The sequence below is a fragment of the Salvelinus namaycush genome, chromosome 36 (assembly GCF_016432855.1).
Source record: "Salvelinus namaycush isolate Seneca chromosome 36, SaNama_1.0, whole genome shotgun sequence".
Lineage (NCBI taxonomy): Eukaryota > Metazoa > Chordata > Actinopteri > Salmoniformes > Salmonidae > Salvelinus > Salvelinus namaycush.
In genome coordinates this window covers 21,974,930-21,994,777 of record NC_052342.1, presented here as the reverse complement: position 1 = coordinate 21,994,777, position 19,848 = coordinate 21,974,930, and the positions used below count along the sequence as shown (strand labels likewise).

At 42.2% G+C, this 19,848-nt stretch overlaps 1 protein-coding gene across 1 annotated transcript in view; it reads left to right on the top strand.

Annotated features, from left to right (window-relative positions):
- The first annotated feature begins 1,229 nt into the window (after window positions 1-1,229).
- LOC120030363 (calpain-1 catalytic subunit-like) overlaps window positions 1,230-19,848 on the top strand; it is a 28,633-nt gene continuing 10,014 nt past the window's right edge. Inside the window, exons 1-4 of the mRNA XM_038975745.1 lie at window positions 1,230-1,384; window positions 9,717-10,555; window positions 15,212-15,281; window positions 16,961-17,079. Of these exons, the coding sequence (XP_038831673.1) occupies window positions 10,304-10,555; window positions 15,212-15,281; window positions 16,961-17,079 (441 nt within the window). The 5' untranslated portion in view covers window positions 1,230-1,384; window positions 9,717-10,303. The remainder of the gene's footprint in view (window positions 1,385-9,716; window positions 10,556-15,211; window positions 15,282-16,960; window positions 17,080-19,848) is intronic.

Genomic DNA, 19,848 nt, shown 5'->3' with positions numbered 1-19,848 from the left:
GGCAGTCCAACGGACGAATCTGGGTTTGCCAGATGCCTGGAGAGCGCTTCCTGCCCAATGCATAGTACAACTGTAAAGTTTGGTGGGGGAGGACTAATGCTCTGGGGATGTTTTTGCATGGTTTGGGCTAGGCCCCTTAGTTCCAGTGAAGGGAAATATTAACGCTACAGTGTACAATGACATTCTAGACGATTCTGTGGTTCCAACTTTGTGGCAACAATTTGGGGAAGGCCCTTTCCTGTTTCAGTATGACAATGCCCCAGTGCACAAAGCAAGGTACATACAGAAATGGTTTGTCGAGATCAGTGTGGAAGAACTTGACTGGCCTGCACAGAGCCCCGATTCAATCCCATCGAACACCTTTGGGATCAATTGGAACGCCGACTGCGAGCCAGGTCTAATCGCCCAACATCAGTGTCCAACCTCACTAATGCTCTTGTGGCTGAATGGAAACAAGTCCCCGCGGCAATGTTCCAATGTCTAGTGGAAAGCCTTCCCAGAAGAGTGGAGGCTGTTGTAGCAGCAAAGGGGGACCAACTTCATTTTAATGCTCATCGTTTTTTTTGGAGATGTTCGACGAGCAGGTGTCCACATACTTTTGGTAATGTACTGTACCTCTAGCTTCCATCACTCCAGTATTACTGCACATTGTAAATATGGTACTGGAACTGACTGACCCTGTACATAGTATGCTTACTTAATTTCTCGTGTTCCCCTTATTTTTATTTATTGTGTGTTTTTGTTCTACCCTGTGTTAATTTTAGTATTACATTGTTATTGATTACTGCATTGTTGGGTTTAGAGCCTGCAAGAAAGGCATTTCACTGTACTCGTGCAAATTACATTAAAACGTCAAACTGAAACTGAACTCTCTAAATACTGTATATGGCTCTGGGAAGCAACATCTACAAAGAAAAGTACGATATTTGCCAAATTGACATGCCAAGGTGAAGTAAAAGGTTCAATGGATATTATAACAAATAGCCAGGTGCTGTAGCATAAAGTTTAAAAACCATGGCAATATCCATGCGCAAAAACAAAGTGGGAATAAATTAAATGTGAATAAAGCAATTTAGAATTGTATGAGTGTGGGCAAGCTATTAAGTGAAAATGATTGTTATCGCAAAGCACATTTATAGTGGACTATAAGCATGGTTTACAGTAACATAAAGTGTGTTTCAGGTGTAGAAGCCGAGCGCCAATGCTAGCTTGTACTCGTTCAATGAGTCATTGGAGCATTCTTCCTGGGGGAGAAGTGGTAGGGCGTTTCTGAACCGAATATGCAGCTGTGAACTGAGCTGTGGATGGAACGGAATAAACATGTAAGGGAGAGAACAGAGAGAAAACAAAACAACATATCGAATCTCAAAATAACCACCAAAAGGTAGGACATGCTTTAAAAACAGTAGTATAACTCCACGCTACTGTACAAATTATGGCGATTACTAGTTTAGTACGAAGCAGGGCGACAGTCATAGCAGTATTGGCCACATCTGTTTCAGTTTTCTGGCTCGCAATCAGTTTGCGAACATGAACAGATGTTACGTTAGTTTTGAAACATCTTGGAGCAGTGTTGAAACAATGTAGGCTAACAGTGTTTGCACGTCTTGCCACCTTTCTGTTCCAGTGATTTCATGGGTGTTACTTTTATATTTTAGACTGATCAATTCTATTCGTTTGTTCTGAAGGCAAAGGGTGTTAAAAGTTAACCTTGGCATATTTCGAATGAATTAACTGGTTATTAACAAATAACCCTCCCCTAGCCTTTGTACTGTCCTATCAGATATTCCACAAAAATACTAGCCTACTATGGTCGGACTTGTCTCTTGTTGTAAAAGCCCCAACTAAATCCAAATGCAGAAACGGTCAATTGTGTGAAATTCATGGGCGGCCAGATGAGAGGCTATTCAACACTGTCCAGGTGTTCACTTTGTCAACTCGATGAGAGTTGATACTGATAAAGTATCACAGTGTCTAACTACAGTACACTCTTAGAAAAAAAGGTGCTATCTAAAACCTAAGAGTTCTTCTGCTGTCCCCAAAGGGAGAACCCTTTGAAGAACCATTTTTGCTGCCAGGTAGAACCCTTTTGATTTCCATGTAGAACCCTTTACACAGAGACCCCAAAAGAGTTCTACCTGAAACCCAAAAGGGTTCTACCTCGAACCAAAACGGGTTCTCCTATGGGACAGCCGAAGAAACCTTTTGGAACCTTTTTTTCTAACTGTACCCACCGTCCTTGTGTGAGTGGTGGCTGTTTCCATTTTACAGCACAGGTAGGCTACACAGGTATTGTTTATCTCCCGTGTAATCTCATCCACTCTGCGTCTCTCTGTCGAACCGCTATATATGATTTCATCCCCAAATACAGACATCTATATGGTCGTTTCATTGTTTTTGTATCTCAGTTTGAGGCTACTTGAGTAGCAATACAGAACACTGTAGTGAGAGGCTACAGTAAGAAACCTCATGTCTTTCCCTGGAACACAGTAGGGTTGATGTGGTTTTGATGAGTCTGGATTTGCAGATTACTAATCCATCATTTCACATCAGTGAATCTATTTACAATGAGGCACAAAAACAGAGAAATATTCCACGTGTGAGGAACATTAAATATTCAAATGAGTAGAAACTGTTCTTGAGAAGACTATATGCACACCTCCGCCTGTCAAGCCACCACAGCCACAGAAAGGTGATACGTTTCCACCTAAAACAGGTAGAAAACTCACATACTGGAACCTGTACAGGTTAAGTAGGGATTGGGTAGGTACTGTATCTGTCCCCCAAAATATGCTGTTTCCCACTACAAGAGATGTGTTCACTGTATTCTCTCTCCTATCCTACGGTGGTACAACTCTTCCATTGTCTTTGCTTTCAGTTTCGCCTCAACTCCAACTGACCAGAAGAAAGTTTGAGTCAGTCAACAACAGAACAGGCCATAGGTGATGGGTGTGATTCAGTGTAGTAGGTGAATGCTGTGACTGGGTTCTCCTGCCCCTCTCTGAACCAATGAGAAGCAGACAAAGCTCAGGGTTTGTTTTGACTGACAGTTGTAGTGTAGAACAGGAAGAGAGCTCAGTGTAAATAACAGTCAGCCGGTGTGAGTGTGTGAAAGTTGAGAGACTGAAAAAGAAAGAATGGAAGAGCGAAAGAGGCTAAACAGATTAAACATCTGAAAGGTTTAAAATAGATTTGAAAGTTGTTTTCTCTCTCTCTCTCTGTCTCTCTCTGTCTCTCTCTGTCTCTCTCTGTCTCTCTCTCTCTCTCTCTCTCTCTCTCTCTCTCTCTCTCATGTTCTTAGGTGTGGCAGGGTAGCAGGTAGCCTAGTGGTTAAGAGTGTTGGGCCATTACCCGAAAGTTTGCTGCTTCGAATCGCCAAGCCGACTAGGTGAAACATATGATAATGTGCCCTTGAGCAAGGTACTTAACCCTAATTGCTCCTGTAAGTCGCTCTGGATAATAGCTTCTGCTAAATGACTCAAATGCATGTGGCATCCCATTCTCCTCGAGGTTAAATGGCACCACACCCTCTCAATACCCCACTGTTTACACTATAAGACACTCGTAAATTACATCCAAACCATCTCTCCGACACTTATGACTCAACGTTGTTCACAGTGTGTTATTCAATAGAGAACTGAACTACAGTCAGTTTGAATCACGGGACTATTATTGTGAGTAATCCTCTGCGGTCTAAAATGAATAGGAGAGAAGGGAGGCAACGTGCTATTTGCCAACTCTCTGTAGTACTTGTGTATCTTTTATTTTTTATTTTGTCTGTGCTGCACAGGCCTGTCATTTTGAAAGAAGCATTATTGCCTGCAGGACAGTGGCAGGGTGTTTCTAAACCAAATACAGTAGGAGCTGTGAACTGAGCTGTAGGTGGAACAGAACTAAACATAAATAACCACCACAAGGTATAGGAAAGGTATGTCATTAGTGTTTATAAAAACAGGAGTGTAACATCTCGCTACTCTACAAATGATGGCTATTATCAGTTTACTAGGACGAAAGGACGACACTCGTTGCAATATTGGATACATCTGTTTCACGTTGCTGCAGCTGGCTCGCAATGAGTTTGAGAACATGAGCGGATGTAGCCTAGTTTTGAAACAACGTGTCGTAGACCAGCAGTGTTGAAACATTGTAACGGTGTCAGGATTTCATGGGTGTTCGCCTACTTTTAGACATGTTTTAGACTGGCCAATTCTATTCAGTTTATTCTGCATATTTCAAATAAACTATTAACAACAACAAAACTAGCATTTCTAGCTTCTTTACTTTCCTCAGATATTCCACAAACTGACTATGGTCGGACTTGCCTCTTGTTGTAAAAGCCACAACTAAATCCACATGCGAAAATGGTCATTTGTATGAAAGGCATGGGCAGCCAGATGAGAGGCAATATTCTTTAACACTGCTTGTTCAGCTTAACTGCGATTCAACCAAGAATTGTCCTTTGACACTGTGCTGGAAGACATAGCCTACTTACAAGTATGTCTCCCAGCCCAATGTCAAAAGACAATTATTGGTTGAAACACAGCTAAGCTGGACAAGCAGTGTTAAAGAATATAGCCTCTCATCTTTGTCAACTTGATGAGAGCATGCCTTTGACAGCTGGCCAGGCCGTCTGCTGTTTTTCTGAAAACCTTCCTGACAGTCGAGTTTTACCTTTTTATATCTGTTTATAATCTAGACCTACACACCCATTACAACATTGTTATCACTGGCCCACACACACTTCTGGAACGTGTCGTGTCAGTGTGACCATTTTGTTTACCCAGGAGAAAAGACACTAGAGATGTTTAGTTACAGTGAGCGAGTAGGGAACACAGTGGATGGTGAAATGTGAGCTCCCTGCTATTTGGAAAGGCATGCAGAATTACTCTTGCATTGGTTCTAATGCTTTAACACAAACAATGGTGTTATTATAGCTTAACTTATTAACCTATACCCTCTCTCTCAATTAATTTTTCAATTTAAGGGGCTTTATTGGCATGGGAAACATATGTTAACATTGCCAAAGCAAGTGAAATAGATAATAAACAAAAGTTAAATTTAAAAAATGAACAGTAAACGTTACACTCACAAAAGTTCCAAAAGAATAGAGTCATTTCAAATGTCATATTATGTCTATATACAGTGTTGTAATGATGTGCAAATAGTTAAAGTACAAAAGGCAAAATAAATAACCATAAATATAGGTTGTATTTACTAGAGGTCAACCGATTAATCGGAATGGCCGATTAATTAGGGCCGATTTCAAGTTCATAACAATCGGTAATCTGCATTTTTGGACACCGATTTTGGCCGATTACATTGTACTCCATGAGGATACTGCGTGGCAGGCTGACTACCTGTTATGCGAGTGCAGCAAGGAGCCAATGTAAGGTGCTAGCTAGCATTAAACTTATCTTATAAAAAACAATCAATCTTAACATAATCACTAGTTAACTACACATGGTTGATGATATTACTAGTTTATCTAGCTTGTCCTGTATTGCATATAATCGATGTGGTGCCTGTTAATTTATCATTGAATCACAGCCTACTTCGCCAAACAGGTGATTTAACAAGCGCATTCGTGAAAAAAGCACCGTCGTTGCACCAATGTGTACCTAACCATAAACATCAATGCCTTTCTTAAAATCAATACACAAGTATATATTTTAAAACTTGCCTATTTAGTTAATATTGCCTGCTAACATGAATTTATTTTATCTAGGGAAATTGTGTCACTTCTCTTGCGTTCTGTGCAAGCAGAGTCAGGGTATATGCAGCAGTTTGGGCCGCCTGGCTCGTTGCGAACTGTGTGAAGACCATTTCTTCCTAACAAAGACCATAATTAATTTGCCAGAATTGTACATAATTATGACATAACATTGAAGGTTGTGCAATGTAACAGCAATATTTAGACTTAGTGATGCCACCCGTTAGATAAAATACGGAACGGTTCCGTATTTCACTGAAAGAATAAACGTTTTGTTTTCGAGATGATAGTTTCCGGATCTGACCATATTAATGACCTAAGGCTCGTATTTCTATGTGTTATTATATTATAATTAAGTCTATGATTTGATAGAGCAGTCTGACTGAGCGGTGGTAGGCAGCAGCAGGCTCATAAGCATTCATTCAAACAGCACTTTCCTGCTGTAATGGTCTGGGTGTAGCTGGTTCAGAGGAGTCAGGCGCAGGACAGCAGAGATGAGTAACACAAGTAACTTTACTCAAATATTCCAATAACATGTCGTAATACCGAGCCCACAATAACGGACCGAACATACATAAAACAATCACGCACAAAAACCATGGGAAAAACAGAGGGTTAAATAATGAACATGTAATTGGGGAATTGAAACCAGGTGTGTAAAACAAAGACAAAACAAATGGAAAATGAAAAGTGGATCGGCGATGGCTAGAAGGAGAGGGACCGACTTCGGCCGAAATCGTGACACCTGCATTTGCCAGCAGCTCTTCACTGTGCTTCAAGCATTGCGCTGTTTATGACTTCAAGCCTATCAACTCACGAGATTAGGCTGGCAATACTAAAGTACCTATTAGAACATCCAATAGTCAAAGGTATATGAAATACAAATGGTAAAGAGAGAAATAGTCCTATAATAACTACAACCTAAAACTTCTTACCTAGGAATATTGAAGACTCATGTTAAAAGGAACCACCAGCTTTCATATGTTCTCATGTTCTGAGCAAGGAACTTAAACGTTAGCTTTTTTACATGGCACATATTGCACTTTTACTTTCTTCTCCAACACTTTGTTTTTGCATTATTTAAACCAAATTGGACATGTTTCATTATTTATTTGAGACTAAATAGATTTTATTGATGTATTATATTAAGTTAAAATAAGTGTTCATTCAGTATTGTTGTAATTGTCATTATTACAAATATATATATATTAAAATCGGCCGAATAATCAGTATCGGCTTTTTTGGTCCCCGTATACTCGGTATCGGCGTTGAAAAATCATAATTGGTCGATCTCTAGTATTTACAATAGTGTTTGTTCTTCACTGGTTGCCCTTTTCTTGTGGCAACAGGTCACACATCTTGCTGCTGTGATGTCATACTGTGGTATTTCACCTAATAGATATGGGAGTTTGTCAAAATGGAGTTTGTTTTCGAATTCTTTGTGGATCTGTGTAATCTGAGGGAAATATGTGTCTCTAATATGGTCATACATTTGGCAGGAGGTTAGGAAGTGCAGCTCAGTTTCCAGCTCATTTTGTTGGCAGTGTACACATAGCCTGTCTTCTCTTGAGAGCCAGAACTGCTTACAGTAGCCTTTCTCAATAGCAAGGCTATGTTCACTGAGTCTACATAGTCAAAGCTTTCCTTACGTTTGTGTCAGTCACAGTGGTCAGACATTCTGCCACTGTGTACTCTCTGTTTAGGGCCAAATAGCATTGTAGTTTGCAAAAATTTGTAGCAATTTTTTTTGTGTCAAGTAATTCTCTTTTTGTTTTCTCATGATCTGGTTGGGTCTAATTGTGTTGCTGTCCTGGGGCTCTGTTGGGTCTGTTTGTGTTTGTGAACAGAGTCACAGGACCAGCTTGCTTAGGGGACTCTTCTCCAGGTTCATCTCTCTGTAGGTGATGGCTTTGTTATGGAAGGTTTGGGAATCGCTTCCTTTTAGGTGGTTGTATAATTTAACGTCTCTTTTCTGGATTTTCGATATCGGCCTAATTCTGCTCTGCGTGCATTATTTGGTGTTTTACATGGGACACGGACGACGTGGTAAGTTTGGACACAGGTGCAGAGAAGAGACCAGATGAGGAATCAGTGGTTAAGGATAAACATAATACTTGACTGAGAACCGGTAGCCGCAAGATCACATTACACTTGAAAAAACAACAAACACTACAAAAACTCACTCAGGAAACGACTGCACACAGTTAACAGTTCTAGCTTCAGCAAAGGACAACACACCTATTTAACAGGCAAATCATAACGAGTAAATAGGACACACCTGAGTGTCGTTAATGTCTCTAAGACGGTCTCTGCCGCCCTCTGGTAACAGGTGGAACCATGACAGAGTCTCAATATGGTGTTTGTCCCATTTTGTGTATTCTTGGTTGGTAAGTGGACCCTAGACCTCACAACCATAAAGGGCTTTCTCTCTCTCTCTCTCTCTCTCTCTCTCTCTCTCTCTCTCTCTCTCTCTCTCTCTCTCTCTCTCTCTCTCTCTCTCTCTCTCTCTCTCTCTCTCTCTCTCTCTCTCTCTCTCTCTCTCTCTCTTCCTCTGTCATTCTCTCTCTCTGTGTCATCTCCTATGTAATACAGACGTCTGTAGCGCCACGTTGTTGTTTCATCGATTGTTTTATCTCAGTTTTAGGCTACTTCAGTAGCAATACGGACGAAGTGGTAGTGACATGCTACACTACAGTAAGAAACATCATGTATTTCACTGGAACAGCAGTAGGGTTGATGTAGTTATGATGAGTCTGGACTTGCAGACTACTAATCTGTCATTTCACGTCAGTGAAACTATTTGCAGTGAGGCGCAAACAGAGAAATATTCTACATGTGAGGAACTCTGAATATTCAAATAAGTTGAAACCCTTCTTGTTGAGAAGACTCCTACTGACTATATGCACAACTCTGACCATAAGAATGTTTGAGTCAACAGCAGAACAGGCCATAGGTGATGGGTGTGGCTCAGTGTAGTAGGTGAGAGCTGCGACTGGGTTCTACTGCCACTCTCTGAACCAATGAGAAGCAGACAAAGCTCAGGGTTTGTTTTGACTGACAGTTGAGGGGTAGAACAGGAAGAGAACTCATTGTAGATAACAGTCAGCCAGTGTGAGTGAGTGAAAGTTGAGAGACCGAAAAAGGAAGAGAGAGAGAGATGTTAAACAGACTAAACATTTGAAAGTGAGACAACTTTTAAAATAGATTAGAAGTAGTTGTTTTCTCTCTCTCTCTCTCTCTCTCTCTCTCTCCCTCTCTCCCTCTCTCCCTCTTTCTCCCTCTCTCTCTCTCTCTCTCCCTCTTTCTCACTCTCTCTCTATTTGTGTTTGTTTGTGGGAGAACAAGAGTGAGAAGGGGGAGAGAGAAGAAATAGAGTGATGTGAGGAAAAGAATAAAAGAGAGGCTGTGTAACTAATGACAGCAAACTGAAACAGGTAGCAGTTCCTCTGACTGTGCAGTAGTCAACAGAGAGCCTCAGAGAGAGTTTTTGGCATGTTCTCCTCTAGGTTAAACGGCACCACACCCTCTCAGTAACCCACTGTTTACACTCTGTCACACACACACACACACACACACACACACACACACACACACACACACACACACACACACACACACACACACACACACACACAATAGCATCCAATACCCCAAGTTACACCATCTCCTCGAGACAATCACTTATGACTCAATGCTGTTCACAGTGTGTTACAATGTTATTCAATAGAGAACTGAACTACAGTGTTTGATTGATGGGACTATTATTGTGTGTAATCCTATGCTAGGTAGCATGCACGGATGTCTGACAACAAATCAGCGGTAGGGGAGGCAACGTGCTATTTGCTAACTCTCTGTCTTACCTGTGTATCTTTTTGTTGTTGTTGTGCTGCACAGAGCTGAACAAGCCTGTCATTGAATGAAGTATACATTAGTACAGCCGTTTAACATAAGCAGATATTCATGTTTTTGAATTTAATTTATCTTTTTCTCCCTCTCTGTTTTCCAGGGGTGTTGGTGGGACAACAAGGTAGAGTCTCATTCTATTGGCTTCTGAGCTCTGTCTGCAAAAAGTTACAGCCAGCCAATCAGTGAATTGCTTCATATTGTTGCCGTGGCTCTGAGATCTGCCTGGTGCTGTGAAGAAGACATCTTACTCCTGAGCCCATCTTCCAGTCACCCTCCAGTCACCCTCCAGTCACCCTCCAGTCATCCTCCAGTCACCCTCCAGTCATCCTCCAGTCATCCTCCAGTCATCCTCCAGTTATCCTCAGTCACCCTCCAGTCACCCTCCAGTCATCCTCCAGTCATCCTCCAGTCATCCTAAGTCATCCTCCAGTCATCCTCCAGTCATCCTCAGTCATCCTCCAGTCCCCACTCTGCCACCTTTACATGACTAGGACTGTCACTGTGTGCCATTAAGCCAACTGCCTGTCACAGTCTATTATCCCCGCCTCATCTCTAAATCAGACCTCTTAATTGTCTGTTCCCTGTCTGATTCCTGATTGGACATCAGCCATTAACCTCCTCCCTGACAGGCTCCCTGGATCAGCTGTGACCTCAGACCCCTGCCACAGCCGTCTGCTGTAGGTAAGAATGGAGCAGGTGTACGCGTCGGGGATGGCCGCCAAGCTGCGGAGCCAGTGGGACCGGGACGAGGGTCTGGGTCAGAACCACAACGCCGTCAAGTTCCAGGGCCAGGACTTTGAGTCGCTGAGGGCCCAGTGTCTCCAGAGCAGCAGCCTGTTTGAGGACAGCCTGTTCCCCTGCGCCGCCTCCTCTCTGGGGTTCAACGAGCTGGGACCCCGCTCCTCCAAGACCCAGGGAGTACGCTGGAAGAGACCCCCGGTGAGAAGATACAGAGGATGGAGTTTAGGCTGATCCTTCTCCTTCCCTACTGACCCTATTAGTCCAGGGGTGTCAATCCATACAGGGGTGTCAATCCATACAGGGGTGTCATACCATACAGGGGTGTCAATCCATACAGGGGTGTCAATCCATACATGGGTGTCAATCCATACATGGGTGTCAATCCATACAGGGTTGTCAATCCATACAGGGGAGTCATACCATACATGGGTGTCATACCATACAGGGGTGTCAATCCATACATGGGTGTCATACCATACAGGGGTATCAATCCATACAGGGGTGTCATACCATACAGGGGTGTCAATCCATACAGGGATATCATACCATACAGGGGTGTCATACCATACAGGGGTGTCAATCCATACAGGGGTGTCATACCATACAGGGGTGTCAATCCATACAGGGGTGTCATACCATACAGGGGTGTCATACCATACATGGGTGTCATACCATACATGGGTGTCATACCATACAGGGGTGTCATACCATACAGGGGTGTCATACCATACAGGGGTGTCAATCAATACATGGGTGTCATACCATACAGGGGTGTCATACCATACAGGGGTGTCAATCCATACAGGGGTGTCATACCATACAGGGGTGTCATACCATACATGGGTGTCATACCATACATGGGTGTCATACCATACAGGGGTGTCATACCATACAGGGGTGTCATACCATACATGGGTGTCAATCAATACATGGGTGTCATACCATACATGGGTGTCATACCATACATGGGTGTCATACCATACAGGGGTGTCATACCATACAGGGGTGTCATACCATACATGGGTGTCATACCATACATGGGTGTCATACCATACAGGGGTGTCATACCATACAGGGGTGTCATACCATTCAGGGGTGTCATACCATACAGGGGTGTCATACCATACAGGGGTGTCATACCATACAGGGATATCATACCATACAGGGGTGTCATACCATACAGGGGTGTCAATCCATACATGGGTGTCATACCATACAGGGGTATCAATCCATACAGGGGTGTCAATCCATACATGGGTGTCATACCATACAGGGGCGTCATACCATACAGGGGTGTCAATCCATACAGGGGTGTCAATCCATACAGGGGTGTCATACCATACAGGGGTGTCATACCATACAGGGGTATCAAACCATACAGTGGTGTCAATCCATTCCACGGAGGGTCGAATGTCCGCTGTTTTTTGTTATTGCCTTTATTTGTGTCCAATTATTACATAAGCAACCAATTGAGGGGAGTTCCTAAATAATCAGTGACCTTAATTGATCAATCAGTTACAAGGGAGGAGTGAAACCCGCAGACACAATAGTGTTAGACCTTTCCCTCTCCCTGGGCTCTAGTTACCAGCTAGATGTAGGAAAACTCCTGGCCCTACCTGTCCTTACTGAACCCAGACCATATTCTTACTGAACCTAGACCATATTCTTATTTAACCTAGAACATATTCTTATTTAACCTAGACCATATTCTTATTTAACCTAGAACATATTTTTAATGAACCTAGACCATATTCTTACTGAACCTAGACCATATTCTTATTTAACCTAGACCATATTCTTACTGAACCTAGACCATATTCTTATTGAACCTAGACCATATTCTTATTTAACCTAGACCATATTCTTACTGAACCTAGACCATATTCTTATTTAACCTAGACCATATTCTTACTGAACCTAGACCATATTCTTACTGAACCTAGACCATATTCTTATTGAACCTAGACCATATTCTTATTGAACCTAGATCATATTCTTATTGAACCTAGACCATATTCTTATTTAACCTAGACCATATTCGTATTGAACCTAGACCATATTCTTATTGAACCTAGATCATATTCTTATTGAACCTAGACCATATTCTTATTTAATCTAGACCATATTCTTACTGAACCTAAAACATATTCTTACTGAACCTAGACCATATTCTTACTGAACCTAGACCATATTCTTATTGAACCTAGACCATATTCTTATTGAACCTAGACCATATTCTTATTTAACCTAGACCATATTCTTATTGAACCTAGACCATATTCTTATTGAACCTAGACCATATTCTTACTGACCCTAGACCATATTCTTATTGAACCTAGACCATATTCTTATTGAACCTAGACCATATTCTTACTGAACCTAGACCATATTCTTATTGAACCTAGACCATATTCTTATTGAACCTAGACCATATTCTTACTGAACCTAGACCATATTCTTATTGAACCTAGACCATATTTTTACTGAACCTAGACCATATTCTTACTGAACCTAGACCATATTCTTATTGAACCTAGACCATATTCTTATTGAACCTAGACCATATTCTTATTGAACCTAGACCATATTCTTACTGAACCTAGACCATATTCTTATTGAACCTAGACCATATTCTTATTGAACCTAGACCATATTCTTATTGAACCTAGACCATATTCTTACTGAACCTAGACCATATTCTTATTGAACCTAGACCATATTTTTACTGAACCTAGACCATATTCTTACTGAACCTAGACCATATTCTTACTGAACCTAGACCATATTCTTATTGAACCTAGACCATATTCTTACTGAACCTAGACCATATTTTCCTGAACCTAGAACATGTTCTTACTGACCCTAGACCATATTCTTACTGACCCTTACTGACCCTAGATCGTATTCTAACTGAACTTACCTTAGAGCAGTCCACATCACCTGACCAGGAGAACTTTGGGCCCTAGTTGTATGGACTATTTGAAGGAAAACCCTGAATGAACCTAGACTATCCTTACTAAGCCTTACTGAGTTTAGTCCCGATCCTTAAAGGGCCCATATCAATATGACAACACAACATAATATAACACTACCCTCATACAGTTGGACTAGGGCATCATTATTTATCTTTAAAGGCAGCTGTGTGTGTGTGTGTGTTTGTGCATGTGTGTGCGTGTTCCAGTGCCGCCCTGTGTGTGTGTGTCCGAGTGTGTCTGTTTAATGCTGTGTGTGTGTTTCATGCCGAATGTGTATGTGTGTGTGTGTCCTAGCTGGCGGGCCGTTCTTTCCTAATGCTCTTTACGCTCCATCTCTCCGTAGTCCCTTCCAGAATGCATCTCCTCCAACGCCTCTTCCCTCAGAACTGTGATATTGACATTCCTGGAGAGAACACACACCACACCGCTCTGCTCCACAGCCTAAAATGCAGAAAAAGCTTTGTATAGCGTAGCTAACTAGCGCTCACACTGCTCTGTGTTGAGTTAACTGTGGATGAGTAACGTGGTGGAAAGGTCTTTTCCAAAAAGTATTTTTTTAATGACGTAGTCTAGGAGTCACTTGGGTGATTGACAACAGAGATTACATGGTGGTCAGTGTGCAAAGAGCACAGCAGTTATTTGTGTTGAGGTGCAGTGTGGGGAAAGGAAAAGTGAAATGTCAGTGTTCAGCTGAGGTTATAATCACTACCTTGGACTGATTGTTGTATGTGATCTAACCTCTCTTCCTCTCTCTCTCTCTCTCTCTCTCTCTCTCTCTCTCTTCCTCTCTCTCTCTCTCTCTCTCTCTCTCTCTCTCTCTCTCTCTCTCTCTCTCTCTCTCTCTCTCTCTCTCTCTCTCTCTCTCTCTCTCTCTCTCAGAAGCAGACAAAGCTCAGAGTTTGTTTTGACAGAGTTGTAGTGTAGAACAGGAAGAGAGCTCAGTGTAAATAACAGTCAGCCGGTGTGAGTGTGTGAAAGTTGAGAGACTGAAAAAGAAAGAATGGAAGAGCGAAAGAAACAGACTAAACATCTGAAAGGTTTAAAATAGATTAGAAGCAGTTGTTTGATCTATTTCTCTCTCTCTCTCTCTCTCTCTTTCTCTCTCTCTCTCTCTCTCTCTCTCTCTCTCTCTCTCTCTCTCTCTCTCTCTCGCTCTCGCGCTTTCTCTCTCTCTCTCTCTCTCGCGCTTTCTCTCTCCCTCTTTCTCTCTCTTTCTTTCTCTCTCTGTCTCTCTCATATATCTTCCCCTCTCTCTCTCCGTCTCTCTCTCTCTCTCTCTCTCTCTTGCTTTCTCTCGCTTTCTCTCTCTCTCTCGCTCTCACTTTCTCTCTCTCCCTCTCTCTCTCCCTACAAAAGGGAATATAATAATTAAATATGGGTTATATTTACAATGGTGTTTGTTCTTCACTGGTTGCCCTTGTCTTGTGGCATCAGGTCACAGATCTTGCTGCTGTGATGTCACACTGTGGTATTTCACCCAATAGATATGGGAGTCTATCAAAATTCAGTTTGTTTTCAAGTTCTTTGTGGATCTGTGTAATCTGAGGAAAATATGTGTCTCTAATATGGTCATACATTTGGAAGGAGGCCAGGAAGTGCAGCTCAGTTTCCACCTCATTTTGTGGGCAGTGTGCACATAGCCTGTTTTCTCTTCAGAGCCAGGTCTGCATACGGCGGCCTTTCTCAATAGCAAGGCTATGCTCACTGAGTCTGTACATAGTCAAAGCTTTCCTTAAATTCGTGTCAGTCACAGTGGTCAGGTATTCTTCCACTGTGTTCTCTCTGTTTAGGGACAAATAGCATTCTAGTTTGCTCTGATTTTTTGTTAATTATTTTATTTCCTCTCTCTCTCTCTCTCTCTCTCTCTTTCTCTCAACAGGAAATCTGTACCCGTCCCCAGTTCATAATGGATGGAGCCACTCGCACTGATATCTGCCAGGGAGCTCTGGGTGAATAACCACTTAGTCAGCTTTCACTGAGAGAGAAGGGTAGGAGAGAGAGATAGTAGAGAGGGTGGAAGTAGGGGAGAGTGGGAGGTGGGGGAGAGCGGTAGGGAAGAGAGAGAGGTGGGAGGTGGGAGAGAGAGGTGGGAGAGAGAGGTGGGAGGTGGGAGAGAGAGTTGGGAGAGAGAGGTAGGGGAGAGAGGGAGGTGGGAGAGAGAGGTGGGAGGTGGGAGAGAGAGCCGAGGGAGGTGGGAGAGAGAGGTAGGGGAGAGAGAGAGCCAGGGGAGGAATTGTATTTGTAAGTATGATTATGATGCTGCCTCTTGGCAAGCTCAGAGATGTGTATCCCAATGGGACTTAGCTGGTTAAATAAACACAAATAAATTAGAAGAGAGAGGTTGTGAGAGAGAGATGGAGAGAGGTAGGGAGAGAGGTAGGGAGAGAGAGACGGAGAGAGGTAGGGAGAGAGAGAGACGGAGAGAGGTAGGGAGAGAGAGACGGAGAGAGGGAGGGAGAGAGAGACGGAGAGAGGTAGGGAGAGAGAGACGAAGAGAGGTAGGGAGAGAGAGACGGAGATGTAGGGAGAGAGAGAGGGAGAGAGAGACGGAGAGAGGGAGGGAGAGAGAGACGGAGAGAGGGAGGGAGAGCGAGACGGAGAGAGAGACGGAGAGAGGTAGGGAGAGAGAGACGGAGAGAGGGAGGGAGGGAGAGAGAGACGGAGAGAGGTAGGGAGAGAGAGACGGAGAGAGGTAGGGAGAGAGACGGAGAGAGAGAGAGAGACGGAGAGAGGTAGGGAGAGCGAGACGGAGAGAGGGAGAAAGAGAGAAATGGAAAGCGAGAGAAAGAAAGATGAATATGCCCACAGAAAAGTTTTGATTGACATCGAGGTGTTTTCCTCTAAACCCTGCAGAGGATGAATAATGTATACCCCGCTCTGCTATCTCACATCTTAAAAAGGAAATAGTTGTCTTATGTCCTCTTCTGTTAGAGGTAGGTGTAGTGATTGAAGCAGCATACTGTTGGTCCAGTTCAAAGTCAAACACTCAAAGGAAGTTTCGTAGGGTCATGGAGGGTGAAGGGTGTGTTAACAGATGTTTGGACCCCTCTCTCTTTACAGGTTGCTTATAAGGTGCATTCCAGTTTTACAAGGTTTTTACCACTTCAGGCTGAAGTGATTCGTTCCCACAGCAGACAGAAACAGACAGCAGTATCTGTCTGCAATTAATAAGTAATGTCTAAGATTACGTGTTGTTGTCAGATAGCTAGCTTCACCTACCCTTGAGGCGAGAAATTATTCAAAGGAAGAACAGTTGGGAACTTTTGAAGAGATGAATGATGAACAGGGGGAGAGTTTTACCTTATCTTGTTGCTAGAGCAGGAAAAACTCTGGGCATTAGTTGAACGCTATGACTAGCAAACAGAGTATTTCCTGGTCAGAACATGTGGCCAGAAAAAACTCACCCTTCTAATGAATGGTTGTTGACTTCTTGAAGGGATGACTGATACAATGCATTGCTATCATTGCCATAGTCTACCTATGACTAAGGTTTTATGTTGTGTGTGTGTGTGTGTGTGTGTGTGTGTGCGTGTGCGTGTGCGTGTGTGTGTGTGTGTGTGTGTGTGTGTGTGTGTGTGTGTGTGTGTGTGTGTGTGTGTGTGTGTGTGTGTGTGTGTGTGTTTTACAGGTGACTGCTGGTTGCTGGCAGCCATAGCTTCGTTGACTTTGAATGATAATCTCCTCCACAGAGTGGTTCCTCATGGACAGGACTTCGGAGGACAGTACGCTGGCATCTTCCACTTCCAGGTCAACACACACTCACTTCCTGTTTCTATTACTACTGTATATTGAGATATTCCTGTTGATTTCCCAAATACTAGATCTACAGTATTTAGCGGCCTAAATTCTCTGCTTGACATTTACGGATAGTTCAGTCAAAATCTCGACTGTCACAGTTACTGAGTAATAAACCAGTTCTAAACACTTTATCTGCAAACAATACACCTAGGTAAGATGTGAGTACATCCGAGGGACCTGTTCCTGCTTCTTGCCAGGCCTTATCATATGAACTTTGCTTTGTACACAAAACCAAACCTCTTACTCAAACCTTATGTATCACCTTCTTATGTATCACTAGTCACTTTAAACAATGCCCCTTTATATCATGTTTACATACCCTACATTACTCATCTCATATGTATATACTGTACTCTATACCATCTACTGCATCTTGCCTATGCCGCACGGCCATCGCTCATCCATATATTTATATGTACATATTCTTATTCATTACTTTACACTTGTGTGTGTATAATGTAGTTGTTGTGAAATTGTTGGATTACTTGTTAGATATTGCTGCACGGTTGGAACTAGAAGCACAAGCATTTCACTACACTCGCATTAACATCTGCTAACCATGTGTATGTGACCAATACAATTTGATTTGATTTGATCAGAAAGTGAAAGGATAAATTAACTGCACAGTTTATAGTAACTCTCCAGTGAAAATCCCCCTTTCAAAGTTTATATTCTGTTAACTCATACCCAAATAATATTGTTGACTCATCTTATACTCGTATTTGTGGCCAAAGCATACATTTGAGAAAAAAAACTTCAAAAACCTCAAACTTGTATCTTAAACATTTCAAAAATGCTTGCTATTTCCTCAAAGATAATGACATCGTCCAACCTCATTGGGTGAGCTGGCCAATCAGCAATCTACTCACATTCATATTTTTCATAACAGGTAAACAGCCCCACCATTACAACACGGAAAAGCTGCTTTTTAACGTACTTAATTGCCTTTTTTGTGGGGGAAAGTATTTCACTCGTATTGTAATTAATTATAGGTCATATTTCATAGAAATCTGGAAACACTTGACAGTTACATTAAGTTACTAAAGTGCAGCTGGCTCTTTGACTACGATATGGTTCACTTTCTTGTAGCCACCACAGGTGTGTCAAATATTGTTGTGATAACGTTGGGGTGAATTTAAGTTAAAATTATCCTGTCCGTTGAACTGGAATACAAATAAGTTCACAAATTGATTGGTTTTATGTGGATCAGACGCCAACTCTGCTAAATAGATACATTGAGATATAGTTATGATAGGAATGAATCCTAACTTCCAACTGTCACGCCCTGACCATAGTTTGCTTTGTATGTTTTATGTTTTGTTTGGTCAGGGTGTGATCTGAGTGGGCATTCTATGTTGTATGTCTGGTTTGTCTATTTCTATGTGTTTGGCCTGATATGGTTCTCAATCAGAGACGGGTGTTTTGCGTTGTCTCTGATTGGGAACCATATTTAGGTAGCCTGTTTTGTATTGTGGGTTGTGGGTGATTGTCTATGTGTAGTGTTTAGTGTCAGCACTATTTGTTATTTAGCTTCACGGTCGTCGTTTATTGTTTTTGTATTCGTTTCACAAAGTGTTCTCTTTCTATTAAAAACAAGATGAACACATACCACGCTGCATATTGGTCCTCCGATCCTTCAAACTTTTCCTCCTCAGACGAGGAGGAAGAAGACAGCCGTGACACCATCTACATAAAATGTTCACTTCGTCTCTTCCTGTCATCAATGCGTTCAACTTTGAGTGGAAGTTAGGATATGCCTCATAAAGGCTAATTGTGTAGATTCAGTAATGTGATCATAGTGTGATTCCCCCTCTTGTGTGTGTCTGTGGAGGAGGGAGTGTTGTGGTACGTCTCTGTGTCAGCCCAGCCCTGACCAAATGTTGCATTTCCAGTTTAGCAGGTTAAAAAACATACTGCTTTTGCGACGCCCCGGTTTAGCTACTGTATGTTGGCTAATATAAGTCTTTTCAGTTTGGTTGATTTCTAAATCCCCTGTCTAATGGGACAACCACAGAGCAGGCATTACATGCATTAATTGTCTGTCTTTCACCTAAACAATGTGGATGAACCAGCAGGATCAGTTTTATTTTATACTAATACAATTTATCAGCTAAATAGATTTGGTTTAAAGGCCTAATGCAGCTGTTTTTCTATCGATATCAGATAATTTTTTGGTAACAATTAAGTACCTTACTTTAATAGATTTCCATTCAAATGGGCAACAAAAAATGATCAAGCAAGAATATTTCTACCACTGTCTGGGAGTGGTCTGGGTGGGGGAGGGGAAAGCTGAGAGCTTTGGAACTCTCCTTGTTATTGGTCTATTAATCAATTGACTGCATGGTGATGTCACCATGGAATGCCAAAACTTCCTCCCATGCTAACCTGCTGATTATAAGATTGGAGAACACGTTGGGAGGGAGTTTAAACCATTCCTCCATACAGAATCTTTCCAGATCCTTGATATCCTTCGACTGCCCTTATGGACTGTCCTCTTCAATTCAAACTCAAGGTTTTCAATGGGGTTCCAGTCCGGAGACTGAGATTACAAAATGTTGATTTTGTGGTCATTGAATCATTTCTTTGTGGGTTTAGATGTGTGCTTGGGGTTATAATCTTGCTGTAAGATCCACTTGGGGCCAAGTTTCAGCCTCCTGGCAGAGGCAACCAGTGTTTTGGCTAAAATGTCCTGGTACTGGATAAAGTTCATAATGCCAT